Raw genomic sequence first — 26,773 nt, 5'->3', positions numbered from 1 at the left:
GAGCACCTAGCTTTGTACCCATGGACCAGAGCCAGCAGGGAGGAGAGCCAGGAGCCAGACCTACCCAGAAAGCTCTCTCCTCACACACCCCTGCATAGGAGCTTTTCCAGAAACCTCACAGTGACTCTGGGTGTCCCCACAGGGCAGGGGGCAAGATATGCCAACACCCATGGGAGGCTTGCCCAGGGACCACTATGAATCTAAGACTGCTGGGGGCGGGGTCCAGCCTGCACACTCCTCCTCAGCACCCCAGTGGACAGGTCATGTCCCCACCACCCACCTGGCCTTTGAAGTCTGATCCTTTGGCAGGACAAGACCCAGCCTGCTTTCCCCAACCCCCGAGGTCCAATGGGCCTCAAGTCTAGGATGGCAGGTGGTATACTAGGGAAGAATAGGGTGAGGGAGCCCACTGAGTGGACCCCGGTCCCCATGAGGGTCAGGCCTGGGACTATGGCCAGCATAAGCACAGTCACTGGTCAGGGGGCACTGTGTCCTACAGCTTGTCACCTCTTCCCCTCCCCAGGGCAGCACCCTGATGGACACCCTCAGGGCCCTGCAGAGCCACATGACCCCCAAACTCTTCGTCTGAGCCCTCAGGGTCCTCCATCATCAGACACCACAGCCCCAACCTAACAGGAAGTCAGCTCTCCCACAGACTCTGCTCCCCTCAGACCCAAGGAGGGCGGCCCAGGCCCAAGGAGGGCAGCCCAGCCCCAGCCACATCCCAGGGTGAGGGGTGGGCAGTGTCCTGGCTCCCCTGTGTTCCCTGGGCTGAGACCACTGGGCCTACTCCCGCCATCCCTCAGGCGGCAGCTCAGGTCCCTGGCTGGGGCTTCCTCCTCACCACACCCTGTGCCCCTCCAACCCAGGGCCTGGCGGGCACGGGCCAGGAGCGGTGAGGGCCGCTGGCCCCTCTGTTTTGTAACCACTTCTCGTGTTACAGCAGCTTAGAGGTTTGAAGGTGAAACTCATAAGCTTTTCCTAATCCAGACACAATAACAGCCCTCAACTCCTCCCAGCGCACTGGGAGATAATCCTCGCAGAAGCCCTACCTGCCCAGAACTGGTCCAGGAGGGGCCAGGTTAGAGTCTGAAGACCAGCTTTGGGTAGTCGACATTCCTGATAGCCCGGCTTCCTATCTCTTCACATAATGTCTGGTGTGGCCACGCAGCCGTGAGCTGCAGGATGGTGCAGGACTCAATGCAGTTGGACGGATGCCCCACTAGGACTCACAATGGCCCACGGCCGCTGGAAAGCCTGTTCTCCGCAGGCATGAAGGCAGGCAGCCGGCGCTTCACGGGTCTGAGGCGCCGTTCAGACAAGACAGCACAGTACCCGCCAGTGAGTCCCATACGTGTGCGTCTATTGCGTGTACACACATGTGCCACATCTGCACCGGCCTGTGTGTACCTCATGTGCACGTGTGTACTGTATGTGTGCACCACGTCTGCACATGGCCCGTGTGTACGTGTGGATGTGCATGTAGGTGCATTCCACAGGGCGAGCCCAAGTGGCCCCACTTCACACTCTGACGTTTGGAGGACCAGCTCATCCTCTGGGGAGATGGAGGCTCTTCCTGCCACCTGCTGCCTGTGACCCCCAGTCACTGTACTGCCTTCTCAAAGCCCTACCTTGACTCTAGCAGAAAACACCTAAGATCTTAAGCCTTTTAATACCTCATGTTGTTTCCATTCTCGACAGTAAATCTGCTGCGTCATGACTCTCGCTGACGATGACTAGGCTACCTCCATGCCCCTCAGCACAACACCAACATCAACCACCTCCCAAGCCCATGAGGTTTTAAGTTGGGGGTGGGGGGAGGAATGGGACAGAGAAAGGGATTGGGCTTGGGGGCACGGTGTTGGCACCCAGTGTCCCAGTGCTGAGGGAACATGCACCTCGCCACAGGCTTCACCAGATTGTTCCAGGAACAGACACAAGGACAGCGTTGTGATCAATTCCCATTTTTTACTGGAAGTTCATGAGAGCCAGAAAGAGAAAACGTGTCCAGACCTTCTTCACAGCCCCAGGAGCAGTCCTGGGCCCAGGGCAACAGTGGGGCGGGTGAGGGTGCAGTGTGCGCACCAAGCCTGCCCCGCTGGGCACATGCACTCGTGCATGTTGGGGCTTCTCACGCTAGCCTCACGGACGTGGAAGCAGAAGCAGAAGTGAAGCCACAGCTCCGGGCACATCACTGCGAACCACCGGGGTGAACCACGAATGACTAGTGTCTGACGACTGTCTTGCCAATGGATGGGCCTTCTAGAAAATGGGGGAACGATGCCTTCCAGGGCGGAGACCATCCTGTTACTCTGGCTCATCCGAGGGCCCGGTCATCCACAAGGCACCGGTGACCAAGGCTATTGCTCAAAGCTTCGGGACGGAGCCCACACTGTCCCACGGAGCTCGTCACCTCTGCCAGGGACACATCCTGCCTGGGGGACCCAGGCACAGGACCATCCATGCCCCCTCCCACAGTGGCAGCCCCCAGCACAGTGGAATGTGGCCTGGTCTCCCAAATGGGCAGAAGAGCTCGCCCACCCAGCCCACACAGGACATGCCACAGGAGGCTCTTTCCTAGCCTGCAGAGGGTCGGGCAGTGCCCACCTAGGGGCTGAGAGAGCAGACCAGGTGGCCTGGGTGGCTTTCCGCTCTGCCCGCCCAGCAGGGCTGGAAAGAGCCAGGAAGAATCCTGCCTGGGGGCCAGCTCTGGCCCCTCCAGCCTGTAGCTGGGCGCCCCCACCTGCTGCTGCCCCACTCAGCTCATGCCAACCCCGCAGGCCCACAGCCACAGGCAAAACCAGGGTTGGGCCAAGGCCCCTCCTGCGTCTCCTGCGGACCCTGCAGGTCCTGTCAGGCCTGAGCAGGCAGTGTCTTGTAGGGGTTCAGGATGCCCTTGGGGTCCAGGAGTGCCTTGAGCTGCTGCATGAGCCTCAGGGCCTCAGGCGGCTTGCTGTAGCTGAGGACGCCCCTCTTCTTGAAGCCCAGGCCATGCTCGGCGCTGACGCTGCCCCGCTGCCTGGCTGTCCATTCGTACACGTACGGTTCCAGGTCAGCCAGCAGCGAGGGGCTGAAGGCCTCTGACGTCACATTGAGGTGCAGGTTACCGTCCCCTACAGACACAGGGACGCTGGGGTCAAGCCGGGCAGGCTGAGACCCCTTCCTGACAGCCCCTAGTCCTGCCCTGTCCTCGTGCCTGCACCACTGGCCACAGGCCTGCAGTGACGGAAGGGGCCTGCAGTGACCACGCCACAGCCTCCCCTCTACCCACACGGTCCCCTGAGGCTTCCAGCTCCCAGGGACAGACCACCCGCCCAGCCAGCCTCTGCAGGCAGTGCACATGCCCTGAGGGGCAGAGAGCCTCATGAGCCAGCAGGAGGAGCTCCTAGAGGCAGAGCAAAGCCCAGGGGAGCACGGGGCGCAGACCTGGGGCCTCTGATCCAGTGACAGAGAGCCTCTCATGGTCACCTCCCTCCAGGCTTCTCAGATGTAGGGAGCACACGAGGGACCCCCCTCCCACCAGAGTGGTCCCACTGCTACCCTGCAGGCAGAGGCTCCAAACCCCCCACGGTGGGGCCTGCACAACCACCAGCCAGCCTGCAGGTTTCCAGCTGGAATTCCCGCTACCTCAGTGGTCCCACGGACCCTGAGCTGAGAGCGTGAGGACGAGACAGGCTCCAGCTAGGAGACCCTGCCCCCTCCACTTGCACCCCTGCACAAGCAAATCACCTCCAACCCAGGCCTCAAGTAATCCCCACAGTCGAAGCCCCGAGAGAGACGAGCCCACACCCAAAATTCCACGCACACAAGAGCAGCCACCATGAGCAAGAACCGGCAACCTGACCACAAAGGCTTCAGATCCCGTAACTTCCAGAAACAGAACCCAAATGTCTCCAACGTTTATAGAAGTAAGAGATAAAGCACATAAGACATGGATTGAGCAAGTATCTCATGTCAACCAACTTCCAGAAAAGAAACTACCAATCACCAAGAGGCCGGAGTCCACAGACAGGTTTCGATGTGTGTTACCCCCCACAGGAGATGAACAGCGCAGAAGGGAAATCAAACATGTGACCTGAACATGATACGAAGTCAGGGCTGGGCCGCGGAGAAGGCAGGCGGGGCGCCACAGGGCTGTAGCCCGGGGAACGCAGCCAGGAAGGCAGGGGAGGATGGGCAGAGATATCTGGGGACAGAAGGGCAGAGCCATCCCTCTCACCACAGCCCCATGGCACTCAGACGCAAAGGCAAATTCTCACCCAAATGAGTGACCCCGAAGAGCCCCCCAGACAAGGGAAGACAAGAAAACTGGGATCCCTGCGGACAGCAACACCACAGGTCCATGCACAGCAGGCCACCTCGCCCCACGTGGGAGAAACAGTCACCGTGCGGATGTTCACGTTTGAAGAAGCCCTGAGCAACAGGCCAGCAGAATCCATGATGCTCATCACCTCCTGTCCCTGGAGCCAGAGACAAGGCTGAAGCTCAGGCTGAAGCTCAGGCAGAGGCCACGACACCAGAATGAAGAGGGACACAGGCGTGGCTGAGCCTGGGCCATTGCCAGCTGTATAACATTGGCACCGCCAAACGGGGCAGAAAACAGAACCAAACTACACTCCAGGAGGGGCACCCAGGGGGGGTTCAGGCGGTGAAGCGTCTGCCTTCAGATCAGGTCGTGGTCCTGGGGTCCCGGGATCAAGCCCCGTGTCGGGCTCCCTGCTCAGCAGGGAGTCTGCTTCTCCCTCTGCCACTCCCTCTGCTCTCATGCTCCTTCTCTCAAATAAATAAAAATCTTTCAAAATAAATAAATAATAAAGACAATGAATGACAAACTGCATGACAGGGAGACCCCACCTCCACGGTGTCTGTGAAAGACGCATCTACACCATAGGATGGAAGACAGTGAAGATAATGGGAACAAACACATGTCAGGGAAACACTAAATGGGAGGAGCCCGTGTGACTGGTCGGAGGCCAGCACAGGTCCAGCATTCAGAAGGGTCTATTGTGATGAGAGTGCCCGTTCACCCTGGAATGAGAGGACAGGTACAACCCCTATCCTCCAAGAGGATGTAGCTGCGGGAGAGGGGAGCAGCCAGCTGCTACTGTGTGGACTTCCGCCCTCTCACTGATGCGGGGGGTGAGGGGGTCATGGGTGCACGCATGGTTCAGACCAGGGGGCGCGCACGGCTCAGACCAGGGGGACGCACGGGGCTCGGACCAGGGGGGCGCGCGGGGTTCGGACCACGGGGGTGCACACGGCTCGGACCAGGTGGCCATGCTGGCCCCACAGGGGCCCCTCCAACCTCACGCGGAGCCCAACAAGGCGACACACAGACATTATTTAACAAGAGCCACGGTGGGAACGGCGAGCCTGGTCCTCGGGGGGAGTCTAACCTCTGCGACCAAGCGGAGAGGCTGGAGGCCCAGAGGACTCCCGTGCTTAGAGGCACCGCAGGACACACCTGACAGGGGAGAAGACACGAACACTGAGGACAACGGTAATGACAAGAAACATGAGACAGAAGGCAGAGAGTGGCCAACCAGGCAGGACCACAGACCTCATGAGCACGCGACAGATGCAGATGAGGAAAGACATGAGGAACAAACCTGACCGGGACTAAAACAGGGGCCACCCCACTAATGCTGATGTGACACGGGAATAAGAGCGTGACAGACACCTGTGTGTCAACATGTCCGAGGCTTCAGAAGAAACAGACACGCTCCCAGAAAACAAAATGACTGAAACCGACCCAGGAAGCTCGGCCTGCCCTGCAGCTGGGGAAGAAACGGGCCTGCAGTCAGCCCCCCACCGCCCAGCACACAAAACCCTCTGCCCCGAATCCTCACCACAGCTCCTGCCACATGGCCAATGAGGCATCAAGGCCAACCAGTCGGACCCCTCGGGGCCCAAGGGAGAGACTACAGCCATGCCACTGTGGGAGGACGCTGGCGTCCCATCGCAGACATGGGGAAGGGACTTACAGCCCAGGATGTACCAGGGAAATCCCGCACATAACACAGGCACACGGACCAAACAAGACACAGAGGACCGTGGCCAAGCTGGGCAACCCCCGGACTACAGCTCCACCTGCAGAAGGGGCCTGGCAGGAACAGCCTCACGGACCATAGGGAAACCAGGCCGGTTGCCCCACTGGACACCAGAGAAGCCCTCAACAGGCCATGAGTCTCACCCCACCGGCAGCAAAGCTGCACTCAGTGCCCCTCAAGGCGGAAGGTGGGCCAGCAATCCCCAGCCCCACATCCACACCCAGCAGCCTCACCACCTCGCCCAGGCCCTGGCCAAGGGCACCTGTCCTCCACCCCCACTCGGGTGTCCACCTCCCAGAGACCGTGCCAGCCTTCCTCCCTGACACTGGGTTCACCAGCTCCACATCTCCACCCTCCAACGTTCTGCTTGAGATTGCCCAATGGTTTTTATTTTCATGTAGTCCAAGTTAGCAGCAATCTCCCCCTATGGTTTATGCCTCCCGTGTGGTCCTGACAAGATCTCCCCACCTCAAGGTCACACACGCACTCTCCCATCCCCTTCTTAAAATTTCACACATCTTCCTTCATGGCTGAGAGTCTACTCTGTACAGCAGCGCTGTCTGCCAGGAGGGAGAGACCTTTCCTGCCCCACAGACAGCAGGCGCCCTGAGCCACTGAATGTCCTCACTGTCCTTGATGCCAGGAACCCTCCCTACCCCCCCAACTCTGGGGGTCACCGTCTGTCGCACACTGAGCATCCCAGACACCTGACTTGCGGAGCCTGCTCACGGGTAAAGTAAGGCACCACCTGTGAAAACTGTTGTGATGACAAGTTCCCAAACCAAGCATCAGAGATGCCGGGACAGAGTATGCCGTGTGCCAAGCCCCTCACCCCATTTCTCCAGAGCCTCCCTCAACTGCAGGAGGGGGACCTGAACCCCCCACTACAGACAGGCCATGAAGGCTGCAGGCATGGGGCTCTGTGCAGCCCGTACGCACGGCTGCCAAGAATCGAGAGGGATGAGACATTCCTTTCTGAGGAATTAATCACTTTAAACATAAAGCTTGATTTTTCTGCAAAACAGAATTATCTGAAACTAGTTTTCAAACGCTTGCACCTGGCAAGGGGAGTGAGAGGCACTCATCAGGGATACAGCAGGCTGGGTCCGAGGGCAGGCCACCATGGTGGCCAGCAAACGGAGGTCCTTTCCAAAATGCCCGAGAACCATGAAGATGATTAGAATTCTCTCAACAACTAGCATCCCCATCACCACCTGATCCCAGAACAGCTCACCCAAGTGGCCATAGCCCACCACATGCTTGGCCTGTGAGCCAAGGCGGGCGCGCAGATCAGACACAAGGTCATAAAGCCTCTCGGTGGGCAGGGAGAGGTCATACTTGTACACGTAGCCGTCCCGGCTCAGCGCCTCCGAGATCCTCTCCCTCAGGGCCCACAGCGCCTGGGACAGACAGAAAACAAAGTCAGAGGGGCACCGTGAAGGGTGTCTAACAGCAATTAGAATCCTGCCGGCCTCAGATGACCAGGAAGGTCATGACGGAACTTCCCAAGTGACAAAGATATTCTGTGTTGTGACAAGCACGGGGCTCTGACCTAAGAATCCATACAGGGCGAGACTCCAGAATGCGGCCATGGTTCACCCCAGGGCACACAGACAGCCCCTCTCCAGGAGGATGGAGGACACTCTGGGTGGCATGGTGGGAGAGGCTGGTAGGGGCTGCTGGCGGGCGAGGGAACCTGAGCGATGGCAGGGTCCAGCAGGGAAGACACTATAGACAAAGGGGACGGGGCTGCTGGGCCCTGGGCTGCCCGAGACACACATGGGTGCTGGAGCTTGAGCGGGAAAGTGAGGGCGGCGCGGGGTGGGGCTGAGGGGGCCTGGGGAGTGGGGGGCTCTTCGCATCACTGCCCTTCCACACAAAGCCAGCCATGGCTTACTGGCTTGGCTGGCTGACTGGTCACAGAGGACACTTGGAAGTCCTGGTTACAGAGTGGAGGAAACAGTGCTGAATGTGCAATCGCTCGGCTATGGGGCTGGCCCCGCCCCACCCACCACATGTCCCCCCATTCAAGAAACGTCTCAGCAAAATTTCTATGTAGTAAGGACTGGTTCCTCCTGCTTTTCCACATGACACAATGCCAGGTCTGCGCCAGAAGAGTAGCAACAGCCCCTTACCTCCACAGACACCAGCCAGCGTCTGGCTTCCCCCATTCGTTCACTGGCTTTCAAGGTCACTACACGGTCCCTCTGTGCCCTCTCCTCGACTCCCACTCCCAACCTGCAGCAGCTCCTTCCCACCACCTTTCTCACACACCTAGACCAGCAACGACCCCACACAGTCCCCCGCACTGCTGGACCCCAAGCTGGAGTACTACAGGGCCATGCTGCAGCCCACAGGCTTCCTTATCTGACTGTCCATACCTGCCCCACCCACGGGCTCCCACTACCCAGGCCCCCCCAGGATGGTGACAGCAGCTCCCACCGCCATGGGCCCCCCACAATGGTGATGGTGGCTCCCACTGGGTGACTCAGTCAGTTAAGTTTCTGACTCTTGGTTTCGGCTCAGGTCATGATCTCAAGTTGTGAAATCGAGACTGTGTCACACTTCATGCCTGGTGGGACGTCTGTTTGATACTTTCTCTCCCTCTGCCCCTCCCCCCACTCACACTCACTCGCTTTCTCAAATAAGTAATTTTAAAAAAAAAATAATTTAAAATAAAATATCACTGATCACAACAAAGACCCAAAAGCACATTTCCCAAGAGGCAGGATACCTGCCCACGTTCCAACAACCCGTGCTCTGAGCCAGACACGAGGCCCAGACACAGACGTCCTGGACCAGCTGAGCATGGGGGATGTGAGGAGGCATGGGCAGCACACACACACCTTGAGTCTGGTCTGGTCCGTGGCCACGGTCCCATCCGTCACCAGGCCAGAGCTCAGTGCCCGCTCCAGGAAGTCACTCAGCTTCTCCGCGTCGTGCCCCGCTCTGGAGCCTGAGGTCTCCACTAGGACATAGAACGGACTTTCTGGAAGGCACAGAAAGCAGGATGAACAGAGGTGGTCAGACAGAGTGAGGACAGGCCTGTGTCGGCCTGTCTGAGCGTCTCTGGCGGCCCCTGTGTGGCCCACAGAACAGGAAGCCTCTGCCTAGACTTGGTCTCCGGTGGCTTAAAAACCAGTGTTTCATGGGTGCCTGGGGGGTACGTCCGACTCCTGGTTTCAGCTCAGGTCTTGATCTCAGGGTTGTGAGACCAAACCCCGTGTCAGGCTCCGTGCTCTGTGGGAAGTCTCCTTGTTCCTCTCCTCTTGGTCAAGCCTCTGACCCCGCCCAGCTCTCAGGTACATTCACTCTCTCTCTCAAATAAATTAAAATAAAAATATAAATAGGTCCTTCCTGGGGTGCCTGGTTGGCTCAGTCAAAAGAGTATGTGACTTCTGTCCTCAGGGTTGTGACCTCAACCCCCACACTGGCTGTAGAGATTACCAAAAAAATAAACTTAAAAAAAAAAAAAAAATAGGTCTTTCACTGGGAAAGAAACCACACTCCCCAGAACACATAACAGCCCTGAGCGATGTCATGGGCACCTGCACAGGGCTGTGGTCAAGGAGCCCCTCTTACCTTCCCCCGGTGCTGGGGAGGCCACAGGCTACAGGAGAGACCACTGTGCCCACGGGGTGCTGTGATGCCCGCAGCACTTGGCTTAGCACGACACGCAAAAAAGGCATGATTTTGCCCAAGCTGTCTCTTTTTTACAGTTTTTTTAAAAATGCATTAGGAACTATAAGAGAATTTTAAGCTTGTCTTTTTTTTAAGGCTACTGTGAATTTATTTTTAACTTACTGAAATCAACAAATGAAAACACCAAATGCACAGTTCTTCCCTTTAGCACTACATTATAAGTGCTTTCCAGAAAAATACTACAAGCCCATCCTACTATAAGGAGAACAAGTGTTTTCTAGATATTGGCATTTCTCCATGATGAAATGCAAATTCTGCTCTTTAATTTATCACATGTCCTAGAAAACACTGGGAGTGTTTTAATTTCTATGGGCTCCTTTTCCAATTACAAAAGTAAAAACATGCTTATAAAAGGGAGTTTGGAAAACAAAGACAAGTATAAATTGAAAAAAAAAAAAAAATCCCCAGCTTGCCAGATGTAGAAACCAGCATGGTCAGCAGCACTCCTTCCTGTTTTCCAGTCAGGGAGATCTGCACACTGAAACCTGCCCAGGACAGCGGGCTGGCCTTTCCTTTCTCCTAAACATGACCTTAGGAGCAGCTTTCTCACACACATGCCCAAGGGCCACACAGTGCTCCATCTGCCCAGGGACTCTCCATCCTCCCAGGGACCTTCCGTCCACCCAGAGACAATCCGTCCATCCAGGGACCCTCCGTCCACCCACGGATGTTCCATCTGCCCGGGGACCCTCCGTCCACCCAGGGATGCTGTCTACCCAGGGGCACTCTGTCCACCCAGACACCCTCCATCCGCCCAGGAACTCTCCATCCTCCCAGGGACCTTCCATCCACTCAGAGACACTCTGTCCACCCAGGGACCCTCTGCCCACCCAGGGACCCTCTGCCCACCCAGGGACCCTCTGCCTGCCCAGAGACCCTCCGTCCGTCCAGGAATGCTATCTACCCAGGGACCCTCCATCCGCCCAGGGATCCTCTATCCGCCCAGAGACCCTCCGTCCATCCAGGAATGCTATCTATGCAGAGACGCTCCTTCCATCCGGGAATACTGTCTACCCAGGGACTTTCCACACACCCAGGGACACTCCATCCTCCCAGGGACCTTCCGCCCACCCAGAGACCCTCCATCCACCCAGAGACCTTCTATCTGCCCAGGGACACTGTCTACCCAGGGAGCTTCCATCTGCCCAGGGACCCTCTGTCTGCCAGAGACTCTCCATCTGCCTAGGGATACTCTATCCACCCACCCAGAGACCCTCTGTCTACCCAGTGACCCTCCATCTGCCCATGGGTCCCCCACCTTTCCAGTGATTGCATATCTTATTTCTTTACTACTGGATATTCCAGTTGTTTCCTGTTCTATTGTACTAAATGCAACACCTCATTAAAAATTTAGAGCATAAAGATCTTTCTGCCTGACCACACACTAAAGTCCTAACCCAGCCCGTCTGACTACAGAGAGGGATTCAATGTTATATTGGGCCATAAGGGCGGGCCCAGATCCCATAGGACCACAGCTCTCCTATGAGGATGAGGCACCATGGATCTCCTGTACACACAGGGCCGCCTGAGGACACAGCGAGAAGGGCACTGTTGGCTGCACCCGACACGGGCCAAGCCGCCCCACAATCCGACACTCCAGCCTCCAGAGCTGCAAGAAGCAGGCATCCCATGTGGATGACCTGAGCCTGTGGCTTTCCACCAAGGCTGCCCGCACCAAAGCCACCACATTTCAGGAGGCTCTCGGAGGTGAAGACGCTGAGACCCACAGTAGAGAGCTCTCCCCTCTAGGAGCACGATGGCAGGTGGCCCTTGGAACGCAGGGCCAGGGCTTGGTTGGCTAAGTGGGAAAGTTCCACGGACCAGTGGCTCCTCTGGTGGAAAAGAAGCACTTCTGACCAACAGGTTGAGGACCCTCAGAGACCCTGGGGCTCTGGCACAACTGGCGGCAGCAACTGCACCCACACTGGGGGCCCAGTTCCCACGCGGGTCAGAGAGTCTCACTCGTCTGGGTACGGCAACGCTGGAGCCACGCTGATTCCAGCAACCTTGTCACTGCCTCCCCCTCTGTGGACAGGCTGATGGCCTGTCAGTGACCAAAGAGAGCATCCCCTGAGACCTATGGCATGAGGGCCACGGCGGAAGCTGCCCGGCCGCAGGGGTCGATACCTTGCACGGGGCTGGCAAGGCGCAAGTAGTGCGTGACCAGCCACATGCACTCAGCGTCCATGAACTCGTACGCGGACAGGATCTCACCCAGCAGCTCCTTGCCACTGCTGAAGGTCTGCAGGACCTCAGCAAAGCCCGGACAACCTGCGAAGGCAACAAGACCTCAAGCGTGGGCACCAGAGTCCCGGCCAGACACCCCCCAAATCCCCCCGTGAAGCAGCTGCGCTGAGTGGCCCTGGGTGCTGGCGAGCAGGGCAGCCCAGTGGAGCAGCAGAGCACCACCACAGGGACGCCCGCGAGCCAGTGGCACATGCGTCCCAGGTAGTGACGGTCCAGGAGGAAAGGCCCGTAGGAGGACCCACGGTGTGCAGGAAGGTCACAGGAACCAGAGGTGCCGGGGTGCACAGGGGGCCAGAGACAGGGTCGTACTGGGAAAGGGCTTCACTGCCTTTCTCTCACCACAGTGAGCACTTGTGTTTCCAGGAGCCCAGGGCGAGTCACTCAACTTACAGAACAAGGAGAAATCTCTGAGGCGCCTGGGCCTGGGGAGCCCGTCGTCAGCAGCCGGGAGCAGGTGGGAAGGGCCCAGGACACTGACTCTATGCTGGGGACGGGGTGGGAAAGCTGACGGGAGTGTGTTCATAGAGCGCAAGGCCAGAGGCAGACGTCTCCTATGCACACCCGGGAGCACGTGGAGTTCCGCAGCTGGATAGCGGGGCTGGACGTGGGGGCTCAGCCACCTGGGGACCACAGCGTGCGGCAACACCGGTAAGCGGAAAAGATGGGAAACAACGCAGCAGGAGTGTAAAAGGGCGGAAACCGTGGGAGGGATGAAGAGGACCGGCCACAGAGCTTTGTCGTGGGTGCATCCGGTCACAGCCCTAAAGGGGGAGGAAGATGGCCAGACGCCTCCAACTGACAAGACACCAAGACACGGGGTGAGGAGGCTTGGAAGATCTGAGGTGAGAATGTGTCCTCAGAGGCAAGAGACCCCAAACCATAGATGAGCAAAGACACAGAGAAAATCTTCAAAGTGACTGAAGAACAAAACGTCAGCACTGGGAGCAGCAGCCATGGAGGACACAAGCGCAGGATGCGGGACGACTCTGAGCAGCCTCGTTTGAGAACCAGCGACAGTGTCTCCATGGGCGAGGGCTGGGGAGGTGCGGCCAATGGGTCAGACATGAGACCCAGGCCGTGCTTACGGGGAGGATGAGCCCAGTGCAGAACGGCACATCAGAAGAGGAAATGGCACGTTTGCAAGAACACAGCAATTCCAGCCACAGAGACAAGGGAGGCCGTGAGACCCGGCACCCTGCCATGGGTACAGACACCGCAGTGCACAGCCAACAGCAGACCGGGGAGTTAAGTTGCCCACGGTGACCTCCAGAAGACCGGATGTCTCCACAGCCTCTTAACTACCAGAGTTTGACAGGCTCTGAGTGGAGGCAAGGCAGAATATGGCTTCAGAGGAGAAGACCCAAGCCCACGCTCACAGTCTGCTGGAAGCAGAGGACCCGATGGGCAGCTGGGGACAGGGCAGGGGACAGAAGGGACAGCACGAGGGATAGCATGACAGTGGGGAAAGTAGAGGGACAGCAAGGGGTCATGGTGGGGACAGCAGGAGGACAGTGGGAACAGGGTGGGGGACAGGGTAGAGAACAGATCAGGGACAGGGTGGGGGACAAGACAGGGGACAGTGAAGGACACAGTGGGGGACAGGGCAGAGGTCTGTGAGGGACAGTGGGGGACAGCATCGGGGACAGTGTGGGGAACAGGTCAGGGACAGTAGGGACAGCAGGGGGATAGTACAAGGACAGTATGGGGGACAGGGCATGGACAGTGAGGGACAGCAGGGGGATGGAGAGGACAGTGTTCCTACGGCTGTGACTGATTCAGGAATGAACACACCAGAAATGACACTGCTTCACTCAGAATCAAGGAAGGAGATGGAGTGGCAGAGCTGAGCAGAGCCCCAGTTGTGCTAAAGAACAGGGTGTTCTGCCCTGAGATGGGAGAGGCCCCCTGCAGACCCCCCGTCAGGAGCACCAACCCTCCAGACACAGAAGCCAGGAGACACAGGAACGGCCCCCCTCATGCCAAGGGCCAGGCAGCGGGGCAGGGGGAGGGACAGGGTGCCCAGCAGTGCACCCCGACAGCCGGCCTACCGAGAAAAGCCACGTTCACTGCCCTGGGCTTGGGTGGACACTGGATAGACACAGCCGTGATGACCCCCAGCGTGCCCTCTGACCCGATGAAGAGCTGCTTCAGGTCGTAGCCGGTGTTGTCCTTCCGCAGAGAGGTCAGGCAGTCCAGGACAGTGCCGTCGGCCAGCACCTAGCCAAGAAGGGGAGAAGCAAGGGCCTATACGTGGGCCCTAGCAGGCGCCCCTCTCCTCTCGCCCCCACGTCCAGGGGTCCCACAGAAAGCAGAGCCAAGCACGAGCCCCCACCCCACCCCAGATGGAGGCCCCAGGGTGACCCCAGGCCAGAAGGCGCCCCGATGGGGCTAAGAGAGGACTTTCATGCCCCCCACACCCATGGAGCTCAGGGCCCAAAGTGGGGAGGCAGTGGCAGAGAATCACATAGCGCGGGGGCCACGCCCTGCAAACACTTCATCCACCAGGCCCGGGACTTCACCCGGGGCCGCCAGGCCCCTGCCCTGCTACCGCCCCCTGCCCCCCCACCCCCCTTGCCGCTTGCTGCTCCAACCTTGCCCCCCCCACTGACCCCACCCCAGCCCCGCCCCGGCCTTGCCCCACACCACCCCAGAGAGAGTGCCCGAGGGGGCACAGGCCCATGGAGTCAAGGCAGGTTGGGCGGGGGCCCGCAGACACCTCACACGCTAAGTACTTTCAGCACTGGGAAGAGGCTGAGGGTCCGGCCACTCGGACACGGGCAGGGGGACACAGAGGAAAGTGGCCGGTGCCCCAGCTCACCACCTCCAGGCCCAGGACAGTCCCGTGAAGTGAGCCGTAGCGCAGAAACCGCAGGCCGCCTGCATTGGTTGCCACGTTTCCCCCAATGTGGCAGCTGCCCTTCGCCCCCAGGTCCAGGGGCATGACGAAGCCCCTCTCCTCCACGTACCGGCTGAGCTCCTCCAAGACGCAGCCCGCCTGGCATACCAGGGTCCCTGCCAAAAGAACGTGCTACCATAGGTGTTCTCAGCCCAGGAAGAGCCAGAAGACGCACTGCAGGGGCTCTGCAGGGGTTAGCCACCTGGAACAGGGGTCCCCCTCGAGGACAAGAAGCATGTCCCCCAACCTGTCCCCCAGAAGTTACCGTTATCTTTTATCAAGAAGAAAAAGAAAAACTGATGGGGAAAAATAAAGAAAGAAATCCTCACGCTCACACTCGTGGAAGGGAAGGGATGAGAATCACTACACGGCAGTGCCCCCACCCGGGGTGGGGAGTCCCACCACCAGGCGACGTGGAACTTGGAGCACTGTTGGCACGGAGCTATGGTGCCCATGTGCCCCCAGCACAGAGGATGACCCGCCCAAAATGCCATGCTGGAGAGACTGTTGGGGCCGCTGAGCGGAAAGCACCTCAAGACCTCCTTGTACCCCGTCCTTTGTGCCCTGTTTACAAGGGCAAAAAGAGCTGTCCTGGTTAGAAAATCTCAGAGTTGGAGGAGCTGCGGCAACAGCCCATGCCCTTCAGCGCAGACCCACAGCACAAACCACCTGAGTGACCCCTGGACAGCACCCTCAGGGCAGACAAAGCCGGGCCTCTCCTCCCCAGCCTGAACCCCTCACCACCCGGCCACAGCGCAGGCTTACCGGACACGCTGTGGAAACTGATGACCTGGTTCATCAGGGTGGTGGACAAGATGATCTCATCAAAGACGGGCACACTGCCCCCCACCATACCCGTGTTTCCCCCCTGCGGGTTCACAGCCAGGTTCCTCTCATGACAGTACCTGGGGCAAGCACAGGACAGGCATCACGGCTCCCTGCCCTCCCCCTGCACCACCATCCCTGTGCAACGTGATCCAGGCCAACCCTGGCTGCAAGCCCACCGAACCCGGAGTCCCCGGGCCACCCAAAACGGCAGCGAGCCACAAGTCTGCACAGTCCAGATCACAGACAGGTTGGTATTCGTACCCGAACATCCTGAGAGGCCAAGGCCCTCCCTGCACAATGCACTGCACAATGCACTGCACAATGCAGGTGCCAGCGGCACCCCCTGCTGTTCACCAAAAGCATTGCAGCCCCTCCACCCAACGTGTCCCTTTCACCTCCACCAGAAACTGGCCTGGAAGCCTAAGGAGCACAGAGGGATGGTCGCAGATATGGCCAAATGGGGAAGACGCAATGTGACAGTACCTAACCCCACCGGGCAGGGAAGAAGCGAGAGGAACAAAACCTCACCAGGGTCTACATCTGGAGGGAAGAGGGCTTGCTTTCGCGTGTCCTCCTCAGTCGCGTACCCTCCATCGTGTGCCCTCCCAGTCGCCCACCACCGCCCAGGGGCCCCGTGCGCTCCTTACCTGAGGATGCGAGCCACCTCCTGGGAGGTCCGAGGCCTGAGCAGCACCTTGCTACAACCTGCAACACCAAGGGCACATTACACACACAGAAGGCAGCGCTCAGTCTACCCTCCAGAAGAAGGTCCTCCTTCCTCTTCCTCCTTCCTCTGCAGGCTACCCGCACAACCAGGGTCAGCACCAAGCCCCGGAACCTCAGGGACGAGGGCGAGGTGTCAGACACGGGCCCCACCTCTCTGGGTAGGGAGGCCAAGGCTGGGGCACCTGCCTGGCTGCTCGCTGGGAGGGGCCGTGTTTCCCCCACCTAACTGCACATCTTGTGCGGAGACACTTGACGTCGGGCCATCGACCTGTCCAGATCCACCCCTCCACCTGTGTTAGTACCTGACTTCCCACCGTGAGGCGGGGCTACCCATCCCCCTCCCATATGTGTTTCATCTACATGGGGCACACTCATGGCTCCTTCTATGCATCAGGTGGCGGCTCTAAGCTGTGATGACTGACATGATGCCAGGATGCATCCCTGGATGCCCGCGCTTCGGGGTCCCTGACCATGGGCTCCCCAAGACAAGCAGGCTCTCTCTGGCCCTCTGACTTCATTCCAAGTGCACAAGCAGGTGAGGAGGCTCCCGGGAGGCGGGAGGCACAGGACACCCCCACCACCACCACCACCATGTCAGTGACCTCTCACGCAGCTTTGAGATCTGGCTGCAGTTCTTAGCTTACATGCTTTTTAGGAAAGTCTGAGTTACTAATATTTACAATCCTTGTATTAAATATAATTTAATCGTACATTTACATGTTAATTTTTAATAACAGCTGTGTTTCACAACTGGCTTGATACAAAAGTCTAACAATTTTTAAGTAACTGGCTCTCCCTGCACGTCCCTGCCCCCGAGCCTCCAGGAGGCCTTAGCAGTCTACTGTCCACCTTAGGACACTGGCCAAAGGGAGGCAGCCGTCAGCATGCTGCTGGCTGATGACGGCACTGGCTTCTGGAACGTGTCGGGGGAAGTAGGAAAGGACTTTGCAGACGGGCTGCCCCGGGATTCACTAACATTCATCTATGCCCTGGTCTTCTCTCTCATGTGCTCAGAGTCTCTTAAGTTGAGGGACAGACTCAAAAGAACAGAAGGGAAAACAGAAGCAGGAAAGGCTTCAGTGCAGAAGGAGCAGAGCCGAGCTCTGGAGGGGACAGCCAGGGAGGAGCTAAGGCTGCGAGCCTCTCTGGCCCGCGACTCTCGTCCCTCCGTTCGAGAAAGGCAGACTGAGTGCCAGTTCCTGGTCTCAGCAGCACAGTCCCCGTGCTGCCCACCACCTGCTTCTCCACCCTCCTGGCTTCCCGGCAGCCCTCCAAGGCCTTCGCTCACTTGGGACGCCCAGGGCGTGGGGTACGGAAGGACCCTCCTGGGACACGGCCTGTCACCTGTCACAGCATGCCTACTCCCGGCTGGCGGGCTCCCTGCCTTCCTCCCAAGGACCAGAGCACACTGCCATGTCAGGGCTGGCAAACCCCACACTCAGGCCAAGCCCAGCCTGGGCTACGCCTGCACGTGGAGCCCTGCAGGAACAGCCCGATGCCCATTTGTTTGGTGTGGCCGCTTTCAGACGACAGACTGTGGCAGACACCAACTCGATCTCTGCAGGACGCTGCTGAACCTGATGGCTGAGACTTTCGCCTCCAAATCTTCTCTCCCATCGGCTCAGCCCTGGGGCCCAACACTCCACCCCTGGGAACCTGGGCTGAGGGTCTTGCTCCCCAGGCTCCAGGAACAACCTCCCGGCTTGCTTCCTCCCACCCCAAGGCAGCAGTCCCCGGGCCCTCCCTGTCCCGCACACTAGGGGACAGGCAGCAGTCTCTCTTGCACCACACCCTCCCCCCCACAGACCATAGCTCTCACTGCCTCCCCCATCCTCATGTTAGCAGTGCCCCCACCTGCTTCTGTATGGCCCCCCACTGCCATTCCTCCCAAGACTGCGGCCCCAGGAGGGCCTGGGTCCCTCCACGCCCAGCTCCTGGACAACTTCACGGCGATCCTGTTTCTCACCAAGCTACCAGTTCTTCCCTCTCAACCAGATCATTCCCATGCACCTATTAATCTGCTGCGACAGCAGTCTTGTCTGAAACCGGCCCCGAAAAGGCAAAAACATCTCTTGACCCCATCCCAACCCCCACCCCGGCCTCTCTGTCCTCCTAAGCCCAGTGCCTCCACCAGATGGGGGCCTCCTAAGCCCCCACGAACAGCTCCAACCGGAGGCGTGTCCCTTCCACGCTACAGACAACCTCCTGCCATGGGCCCCGGTACAGCAGCTGCTCCTGACCAGGCAACCCCTGGCGACCCCTGGCTCCCCTTTCTTCACACATGCACCAGGTCCTCCTCAGCCCCGGCCCAAGCTGCTCAGTCCCCTTGGCTGGTGCCTGCTCGCCAGCATGGACCACAGCGGCCACTGGCCTCCTTGGACATCGGAGCTGCATGGACCCAGCCCTGGGCTAGCTGGCTTCACAGCCCAACGGGCCCCTTCGCGTGTCCAACTGGACTTGTCCAGACCCAGATTTCCAGTTTCCCCACAGACCTGGTGCTCCTGCCATTTTCCTCAGCAAGTGGAAGGCTACCTCTGCAACTGCTCAGGCCATGGGTCCCTGCATCCTGGCTCCTCTGACACCCTACACACCCATCAGCACATCCCAGACTCTTCTTTGCACACACACAGAGCTGACACCGTTTCACCTGACCACCCATCGAAGACTCAGCTCTCCTCCAAGCTTCCATGCCCGGGGAGTGAAAGCTGCTCCTCGACACGGCAGCCATACCAGGCTGTGGGCATCTCTCCTCCTGACCTCCTAGTAGCTCCCCATCAGTTACTGGGACTCACCTGGCCCTCGAGGTATCGATGACCCAGCCCCCTCGCTCTCTGACCTCCCCATCGTCCGTCCACTCCAGCCACACATGGGTCTACAGCTCCCCAAACATGCCAAGCATAGACTTGCTCAGAGGCTTTGCACTGGCTATTCCTGTCCCAGAACACCCTTCCAGATGGCTTCCCCAGGTTCCAAGGAAACAGCGTGTGCTGGGGGACTCTCCTGGGCAGGCATGCCCACCTGGCAGGCATGCCACCGCCCTTCGGGTGATCCTCCTGTCCATCCTGTCCCCAGCCCTGCACCGTGTGCAGACACACAGTGAAGTGCTCACTGAAGTTTATGGGGTCCACCCATGAACAAAGTGATCTAATTTTTGGACAGTTTCCATTTCAAATAAAGTCCATTTTTAAGAAAATTATAAAATCTTAATTGGCTTTTACTAGCTGCATTTTCTATAGAACTCTTAAGACTAAAACGTTAAATGATAAGTTTAGACATGCTTTCTCCCCCAAAAACAGCTACATAAAGGGGTTATTTCGACAAAAATTGAACAAACAGGGGCGCCTGGGTGGCTCAGTGGGGTAGGGCCTCTGCTTTCGGCTCAGGTCACGGTCTCAGGGTCCTGGGATGGAGCCCTGCATCGGGCTCTCTGCTCAGCAGGAAGCCTGCTTCCTCCACTCTTTCTCTCTGCCTGCCTCTCTGCCTACTTGTGATATCTGTCTGTCAAATAAATAAATAAAATCTTAAAAAAAAATTGAACAAACAACTTCAACAGACACCCACTGGGCAAGTGTTGTACACCAAGTCCTGCGGATTCAGAGACACATACACCCCAGTGCCGCCCTCCTGAGCTCAGGTGTCAGCAGCCAGGGGGCGGGGGTCGTCCACACGGGCACAGACACAGACAGAGCCACATAAGGCTTCCAGGAAGAGCCCCCAGCACACAGCTAAGCCCTGTCCAGGAGGTGGTGGGGGGCAGACAGGCCCCATCCCAGTTACAGTGTGCACTCTGGAAGCCCCAGGAGGAAGACATCCCAAGTCTTGAGTACCCAGCACCCTGGGCTTTTACCTCTGAGGTGGGAGCCCCATCCCCAGTTTGTGGGGTTTGGCGCTCAGGCCGCAGGGCCGGCCAGGACCAGGGCCCGGCCTGGTTGAGCCCAGGATGGACAGCACCCTCTCCTGCCTCTGGGAGCACGCATGTGAACCTGCAGGCCCTGTCCGGGCAGTGGGCTCCCAGCGGGCAACATCCTCCAGCCCCAGGGGGTCCTGACTTAGCAGGCAGGGTGGGGCTGGAAGCCCTTCCACTCTGGGCACTTGGGCCACAAGGAACAGTCCAAGGAGGGTGCCTGGGTGGCTCCGCTGGCTAAACGTCTGCGTGGGATAGAGCCCTGTGTCAGGCTCCCTGCTCAGCAGGGAGCCTGTGTCTTCCTCTCCTCCCTGCTTGTGCTGTCCCCTGCTCTGTCTGCCACTATCTCTGTTTCTCTCAAATAAATAACAGTCTTTAAAAAATTAGAAGTCTGAGGACTTCCAAGGTATCCGACCTGAATCTCTCCCTGTGAGTATAGCGTGTCCCACACCCCACCTCCACGTGCTACAGACTCTGCACCATAGGTCAGTTCGCAAGCTGGTTCAGACCCGCTCTCAGAGTTCTTCGAGCCCACGCACAGCCCTCGCCATGGTGAGTCGCGGCCACTGGACACCCCCCGACACACACACACAATGCTCTGTCAAGTCCCACGGGCGCCGGATCCAGGCCTACCTGGCTGCTGGCGTGTCCTGGCATTACATGTGTAATTCGTGACTCTGTTGTAAGCAAGCTTACGTTATCTCTGAAAATGTTGCAGGACAGAACACAGAGTGACAGGATCTTTCCTGTGGGAAGGGGTGCACTGGGTCTGGAAGGCTGAGAACTCCCAAGCTGGCACAGGCGTGTGCTGCTGCAGACACATGTGCTGGGAGGAGCGGGGCTCGCGTGGCCCAACCAGCCCCCTGCTTCTTGCCTGAAGGAGCTGCCCCAGGCAGACTGGGCCTCCCAAAGTGTGTCTGTATCGCATCCCTCAAAACCTGTGCACATGCCCTGATTTACATAAAGGGTCATGACATATGTGATCAAGTTAAGGGTCCTGAGACAAGGTCCTGGGTTTAGGTGATGCCAGGTGTCCTTAAAGGGACACAGACGCCCGCAGCCCCCAGGAAGGAGCCCCCCAGAGCCTCTAGCGGGAGCAGGTCCAGCCTCCAGAGCTGGGAGCAGGAGAGCCTCCATCACCCAGCTTGTGCTGGCTGTCACAGAGGCCCTGGGAGTTCACGCGCATCTCTCAGAGCAGCCGGCCACCTTGTCTTTTACTCTGCAGACATCACGCAGCACCAATAAACCTCCAGGAATGTTGTTTTCACAACAGTTTGAAACTACAACACAGCTTCTCCTCATTATGAGAGGGTGTGTGTGCCAGGCACACCCCTCCACCCCAGCGGCATCACAGCCCCTCCCTGGAGCACTTGCTGTGGCCAGACCCTCACTCACCTCGGACCGTCCTCAGCCAGTCCACATTGGAAGCCTCCAGCACCTCTGGGTCTGTGATGACCCCGCCCGGGAGGATGCGTTCAAAGGCTGCCAGGTCTTCGGCAGACACCGCCGAGAAGGGCAGCCTTGTCACGGGGTAGCGCTGCTGGGTCAGTACCACCTCCGGCGCACCAGGGGGCGTGGAGGAGCTGCTCCTTCGGACCAGGGGGCTGGCGGCCAAGGTCCCCCCAGGGCTGAGCAGGCTGGGGATCCTGGACACCGCTGCCCGTGTCCTGTGCTGCACAGAAGCTCCCCGAGCGCACACCGCCTGCCACCGGGAGAGCCACACCAGCTGCCTGGGCACCACATGGGACCCCATCGCTCCTGCCCTAAAAAGCAAGCGGTAGGACCTACAGATCCAGAAACCACAACCCAAGCCCAGCTGCAGTCCAGGAACAGAGGCAGTCTTCCAGGGAGAGGCCATGAGGTTCCAGCCTCCTGGAGAGACCAGCCAAAGGGCATGGGGGCGGAGGCGCTGGGCGGGCTGCCTTTGAGCCTGACCCGGCTGGGCTTCCCTGTAAGGCCCTTCTGGGCACAGGACAGTGGCTGGGAGCTTGGTCGAGTCAGAGTCGAACACTTGCAGTAACAGAGCTCCCTCTTAACCCTCCTGCTTCAGGACGAAACCAGAGTCTAGGCACTAAACGGACGGATGCCCTGAATTATGCGATGCAGAATGGCTGAAACGGTAAATGCTATGTTTTGGGTACCCGCCGGCACAAGTCTGGACAGTGCAGGAGTTAACGACAAGCACGGGAAAGGAGGCTTCCGGGCTGCACACCGCGCTGCAGGCACCAGCCAGCAGCGCAGCCCCCCAGCCCGGCTGAAAGCACAGAGGGCAGGGCACAGGGGCGCGCCCCTCCGCGGGCTCCCCGGGCCGCCGAGCCGGGTCCGGGGTTTGCGCACATCCTGTGCGTCCGGGGACGCGGCCGTCGGGGCAGCCCACGGGCCGAGGGCCGGACGCGGGGCCACCCACTCCGAGGAGGGGACGCAGCCCCGCGGACTCGCACTCAAAGACGCCCCCGCCGCCCCGACCCGCGGTCCCCCCACCGCCTCTAACCGCGTCCCCGACCCTTTGACCCAGGGCCCTCGGCCCAGGCCCCGGCGGCCGCGCGCGCACACTCACGTCCGCGCCCCCGACCAGCCGCCGCAAGCGCCTTACGGCCCGAGCCGGGACCGACTGCGCCTGCGCACTGGCGCCCTCCGGCCCCGCCCCCCCCCACGGGACCTGGCGACCTCCAGGCCCCGCCCCCAACCCTGCGGGCTGCAGGTGCACCGTGGCGGGCGCGTACTTCGGTCCGCCACACACCGCGGGACAGCTGGCCTGGACCAGTGTCCGGCACTCCCAGCAGGGGTCCCCGCACACTCTCCCAGCCCTTCCCCAGGGCCGGCTCTACCGTGGTCCACATAACCACCCCGCTCCTTGCCCGGCTGCAGGGCTCCCCCCAGGGAACTCTGTCCCCCACCAGAAGTCTCTGGCTCCCTCAGGGATCTCTGCCCCCTCAAGGGCACTCTGCCCCACCAGGGGTCTCTGGCTCCCCACACCCAGGGAACTCTGCTCCCCCCAGGGGTCTCTGGCTACCCCCAGAGAACTGTCCCTCCTCCCCCCAACCCCTGCTCCTAGCAGGAAACTCTGGCTCCCAAGAACCCAGGCAGAAGCCACAAGGCTCGGAAAGCTGCTTGTGCCACACAACCTGAGCCTTTTCCTGAACAAAGGCTCAAGTGAGGAGAGGTCAGAGGGACCATGCCAGAGCTGGGTGGCCCTGACACCGCCCCAGGCGGGAAGCAAAGGCAGCCTGGCAGGAATGCTGCCTCTTACAGCCCCACCATGGGCTCTGGCAGGCCCTCTGACCTCTGGCCTTTGGGGCTGTGAAGCCTGGGCACCTGAAGAAGACAAAAGCAGGGGTGGCTGATGGATGTCCCAGTGGCATCAGCCCTGCAGCACTGTGCCACCTCTGGCCTCGTCACATTCCCTTCAGGGGTGCAAGCTGCCACTGGGTCCCAGCTCCCCGGGGCACCCCCTCCCTGAGCTCTGCAACACGTGCCACCCCACCTTACCCACAGCAGGGCAGCCAGCCCTCCAGGGCTCCAAGTCCTAATCCTCGCTCCCGCTACAGGCTGCTCCCTCCACCAACTCCGGTACACCCCCCACCAGCCTGCTCCTGCAATCCCCATCACCTCTGTGCTCCCCTTCTGACTTTTCTCCCAACACCCCACATCGAACTGCTGCCACAGTGAACCTGGTTCAGGAGTGGGGCTCATCTCCCTCCCTCTGGCTCCCTGCTGTTCTCCTGGGGCATCTCCAGCGCTTGCTGGGCTCATCCAGTTACCCGGTTACAGATGCCGACAGTGGAGCTGACAGGATGCTCTGGGGATGTTAAAATAACGAAGACATCTGGTCCACAGGACGGAGGCCAGCAGGTGGAGGTGCCCTGTTGGCTTTGCCACACAGGACAAATGGCTCCTCATGGTGTTGCAAATTGGCCGAGAGAACGAGCACAGGCCAGATCCATGACAGCATGCCATGTGCCAACTCTGGCAGTGATGCCAGATGGGGACAGCAGCTGCAGCTGGACGCATCACCTGTGTCTCCAGAAAACTACATTCCTTATAACCCACCCACCTCCCGTCCACGTGTGTTAAGTATGTCATACGTCACCACTAAGTCTTCCCACTAGGGATGTATTTTGCCTTTGGATGACTGTCCTGGCAAGGAAAGGACATTCCAAAGACTTCCACCTGGCTTCCCTATGGTAATGGCCCTTGCTCCACAGGTCAATGTGAATCCATGTGGGATTCTGCCAGTTTTCAAGTGTGTTTCAATGGCACATTCCAGCTGTGGGAAGACAAGCACAGAGTCTGTGGACACAGTCAGACAAATGTCACCTGTCACTTGATAATGGTAGGCCCTCCTGGATTAGTCGACCAGGGGCATTGTGGACCTCTGGGACTTACTAACCACTAAGAGCCAGTGAAGATTACCACACCCACCCCACTGGTGTTCCCTTTTTCTAGGCAGTCACCCCAACAAATGGCTGCAGGGACCCTTGGAGTGCCCAGAGGGAATGCGTGCTTGTGGAGGCATTCCAGGCCCTTCCGTCAGAACCTCGCCCGACCTCCAGCTAGGACTCTGGGTCTGTGAGTTGGTTTTCATCTGGAAAACAAGTGAGAGGCTGGGCCTGTCCGTTGTGGTGACCAAGCTGGGTTTCAGGACCCTGACCATTAATACTCCTCAAAGAAAAATGTCCTAAGTACTATTTAGTTCCCCAAGGGGTCTTCATGCCTGTGCAGATCTGGGAGCGCAGACCTCTGTTCCAGAGAAAGCACTTTATGCCTTTATAAAAGAGCAACTCCAAGCAGTCCACAAGGACGTTTCTCGGGGGCTTGGGGACCGGTTCCGAACACAGTGGCAGCCAAGCCGTGACCCTCAAAGTTTACCAGAGGGTCCACTTACCATCTCTGGCCATAGCACTGAGCGTTTATCATTTCCTAGAATGACTCCTTCTCAAACCTTTGTTCCAAAAAATACTTCATTTATTAAACAATATATCCATAATCTAGAACATGATCCAAAAATACAGATATACATCTCTACATTATTTAATAAAAAGATTTACAATATTATCTTTCCTTTACAAATGGAACATAGATAATTCCTTGAAAATAAAATGTAACATTCGTGTTAAAGCTGCATCATCTTTTTGGATGAAATGTGGTAAAAGTGAACACCACAAAATACATTTGTAGAAAGAAAGAAACTTCATAGAACTCTCTTCTGAATGAGAACATTTTTCTTAGACTTTGTTTTAAAACTTCTGTCGGCACAGGGAATGAGGAACAGTCCCGGCTCACTAACAACTAGGGAAAACCTTCCATCTCCAAGGCCCATGACAAGTGTCCGAATTCCAGCCACGGCCACACAGGGAAGCTGCTCTCGGGACAGCGTTACTGCTCAAAGCCAACCCTGCCCTGGGCAGCCAGCTACAAGTCAGGAGTGCCTTGTGGCCGCCCAGGAGAGGACCATCGTCCCCACATGTCCCAGCAAATCTCCATCATCCCTGCGCAGACCGGAAGCCACCAGGCTCCCGTGGCCGTGGCCGGTCACATCTCACAGCCGGCCACCTGGGGACCCCAGGCACGCGGGCCCAGCTCTGTCTGCAGCCCAGCCGGCAGCTCCATGGGCAACGGCTGCAGGGGGCTCAGTTTCACACATTATTTTTGCAAGTGCAACATGTGTTCTTCTACAGGAAACAAGAGGCTATTTGTCAACCTACTGACTGCTAACAGAGCACTGAGAGCAAGGGCCATGAGCGTCCTCTGAACAAGGTGCCCCTTCCCTGCAAGGAAGCCCCACGGCCCTTGGCTCAGATGCAGCTGAGACAGGGACCTCTGGGCCCAGCCCAGACCCCCGCTCAACCCAAGGAACCTGGGTCCTGCAGCCACCTCTGGGTCAGGTCTGGTTCCTGGCAGGCGCACAGGATCTGGTGGGAATCACCCCACTGTCGGCGGCCAGGCCTCACGGCGCAATCGTCAGGGGCACCAGCCACCCGTGCAGGGCTGGAGCCAGGCCAGGGGGAGGACCTGGTCTCCTCAGCAAACAGCCGTTGTTGGGTGTCGCTGCAACTATGGGCAGCACTCGCAGTCAGGAAGGGGCAGCGGATCCGTGTTGACACAAACAGCGTTGTGGGGAGGGAATCTTCCGATTCTGCTCACGTCTTGTCTTCTCCAAAGCTCTACCTATGCATGTTGTTCCAGGGATATTTACGTAACCGAGGTGAACGCAAGAGACAGCGGGTACAGAGACCTACAAAGAGAAGGCCGGCGGCTGGGCTGTAACCCGGCGACACGCAAGACCCCACAGGGAAGTTGGCCAGCCCTCCTGCGCTGTGAGTGAGGCCCCGGACCAGGCACCCCGGACAGCCACCAAGCCACCCCCTGGGCACTGGTTTCCCATGATGACGGCGGCCGGGAAGTGTTCTAAGATGCAGT

The 26,773-nt window shown here is 58.8% G+C and overlaps 1 protein-coding gene across 7 annotated transcripts; it reads right to left on the bottom strand.

Annotated features, from left to right (window-relative positions):
* Positions 1-1,948: 1,948 nt before the first annotated feature.
* On the bottom strand, positions 1,949-22,957 carry D2HGDH (D-2-hydroxyglutarate dehydrogenase). 7 transcript variants are annotated; one of them, XM_032857732.1, is made up of 10 exons: positions 22,911-22,957; positions 21,749-22,116; positions 16,371-16,428; positions 15,661-15,800; positions 14,818-15,011; positions 14,048-14,216; positions 11,880-12,023; positions 8,897-9,039; positions 7,285-7,450; positions 1,949-3,113 (listed from the first exon to the last, which is right to left on the bottom strand). In XM_032857732.1, exons 2-10 carry the CDS (start codon positions 22,104-22,106, stop codon positions 2,854-2,856), a joined length of 1,632 nt encoding a protein of 543 aa, XP_032713623.1. In that variant the 5' UTR covers positions 22,107-22,116; positions 22,911-22,957; the 3' UTR covers positions 1,949-2,853. The 7 variants fall into 7 exon arrangements, with proteins under 7 accessions (XP_032713623.1, XP_032713624.1, XP_032713620.1 ...); XM_032857733.1 differs by having other exon boundaries at positions 21,749-22,111; positions 22,911-22,941; XM_032857729.1 differs by lacking the exon at positions 22,911-22,957 and having other exon boundaries at positions 21,749-22,771.
* Between the last annotated feature and the right edge of the window lie 3,816 nt (positions 22,958-26,773).

The sequence above is a fragment of the Lontra canadensis genome, unplaced genomic scaffold, assembly GCF_010015895.1.
Source record: "Lontra canadensis isolate GAN:19392208 unplaced genomic scaffold, GSC_riverotter_1.0 scaffold13, whole genome shotgun sequence".
Classification (NCBI taxonomy): domain Eukaryota; kingdom Metazoa; phylum Chordata; class Mammalia; order Carnivora; family Mustelidae; genus Lontra; species Lontra canadensis.
The sequence above is the reverse complement of the archived record's forward strand: the minus strand, read 5'-3'. Positions and strand labels throughout refer to the sequence as shown.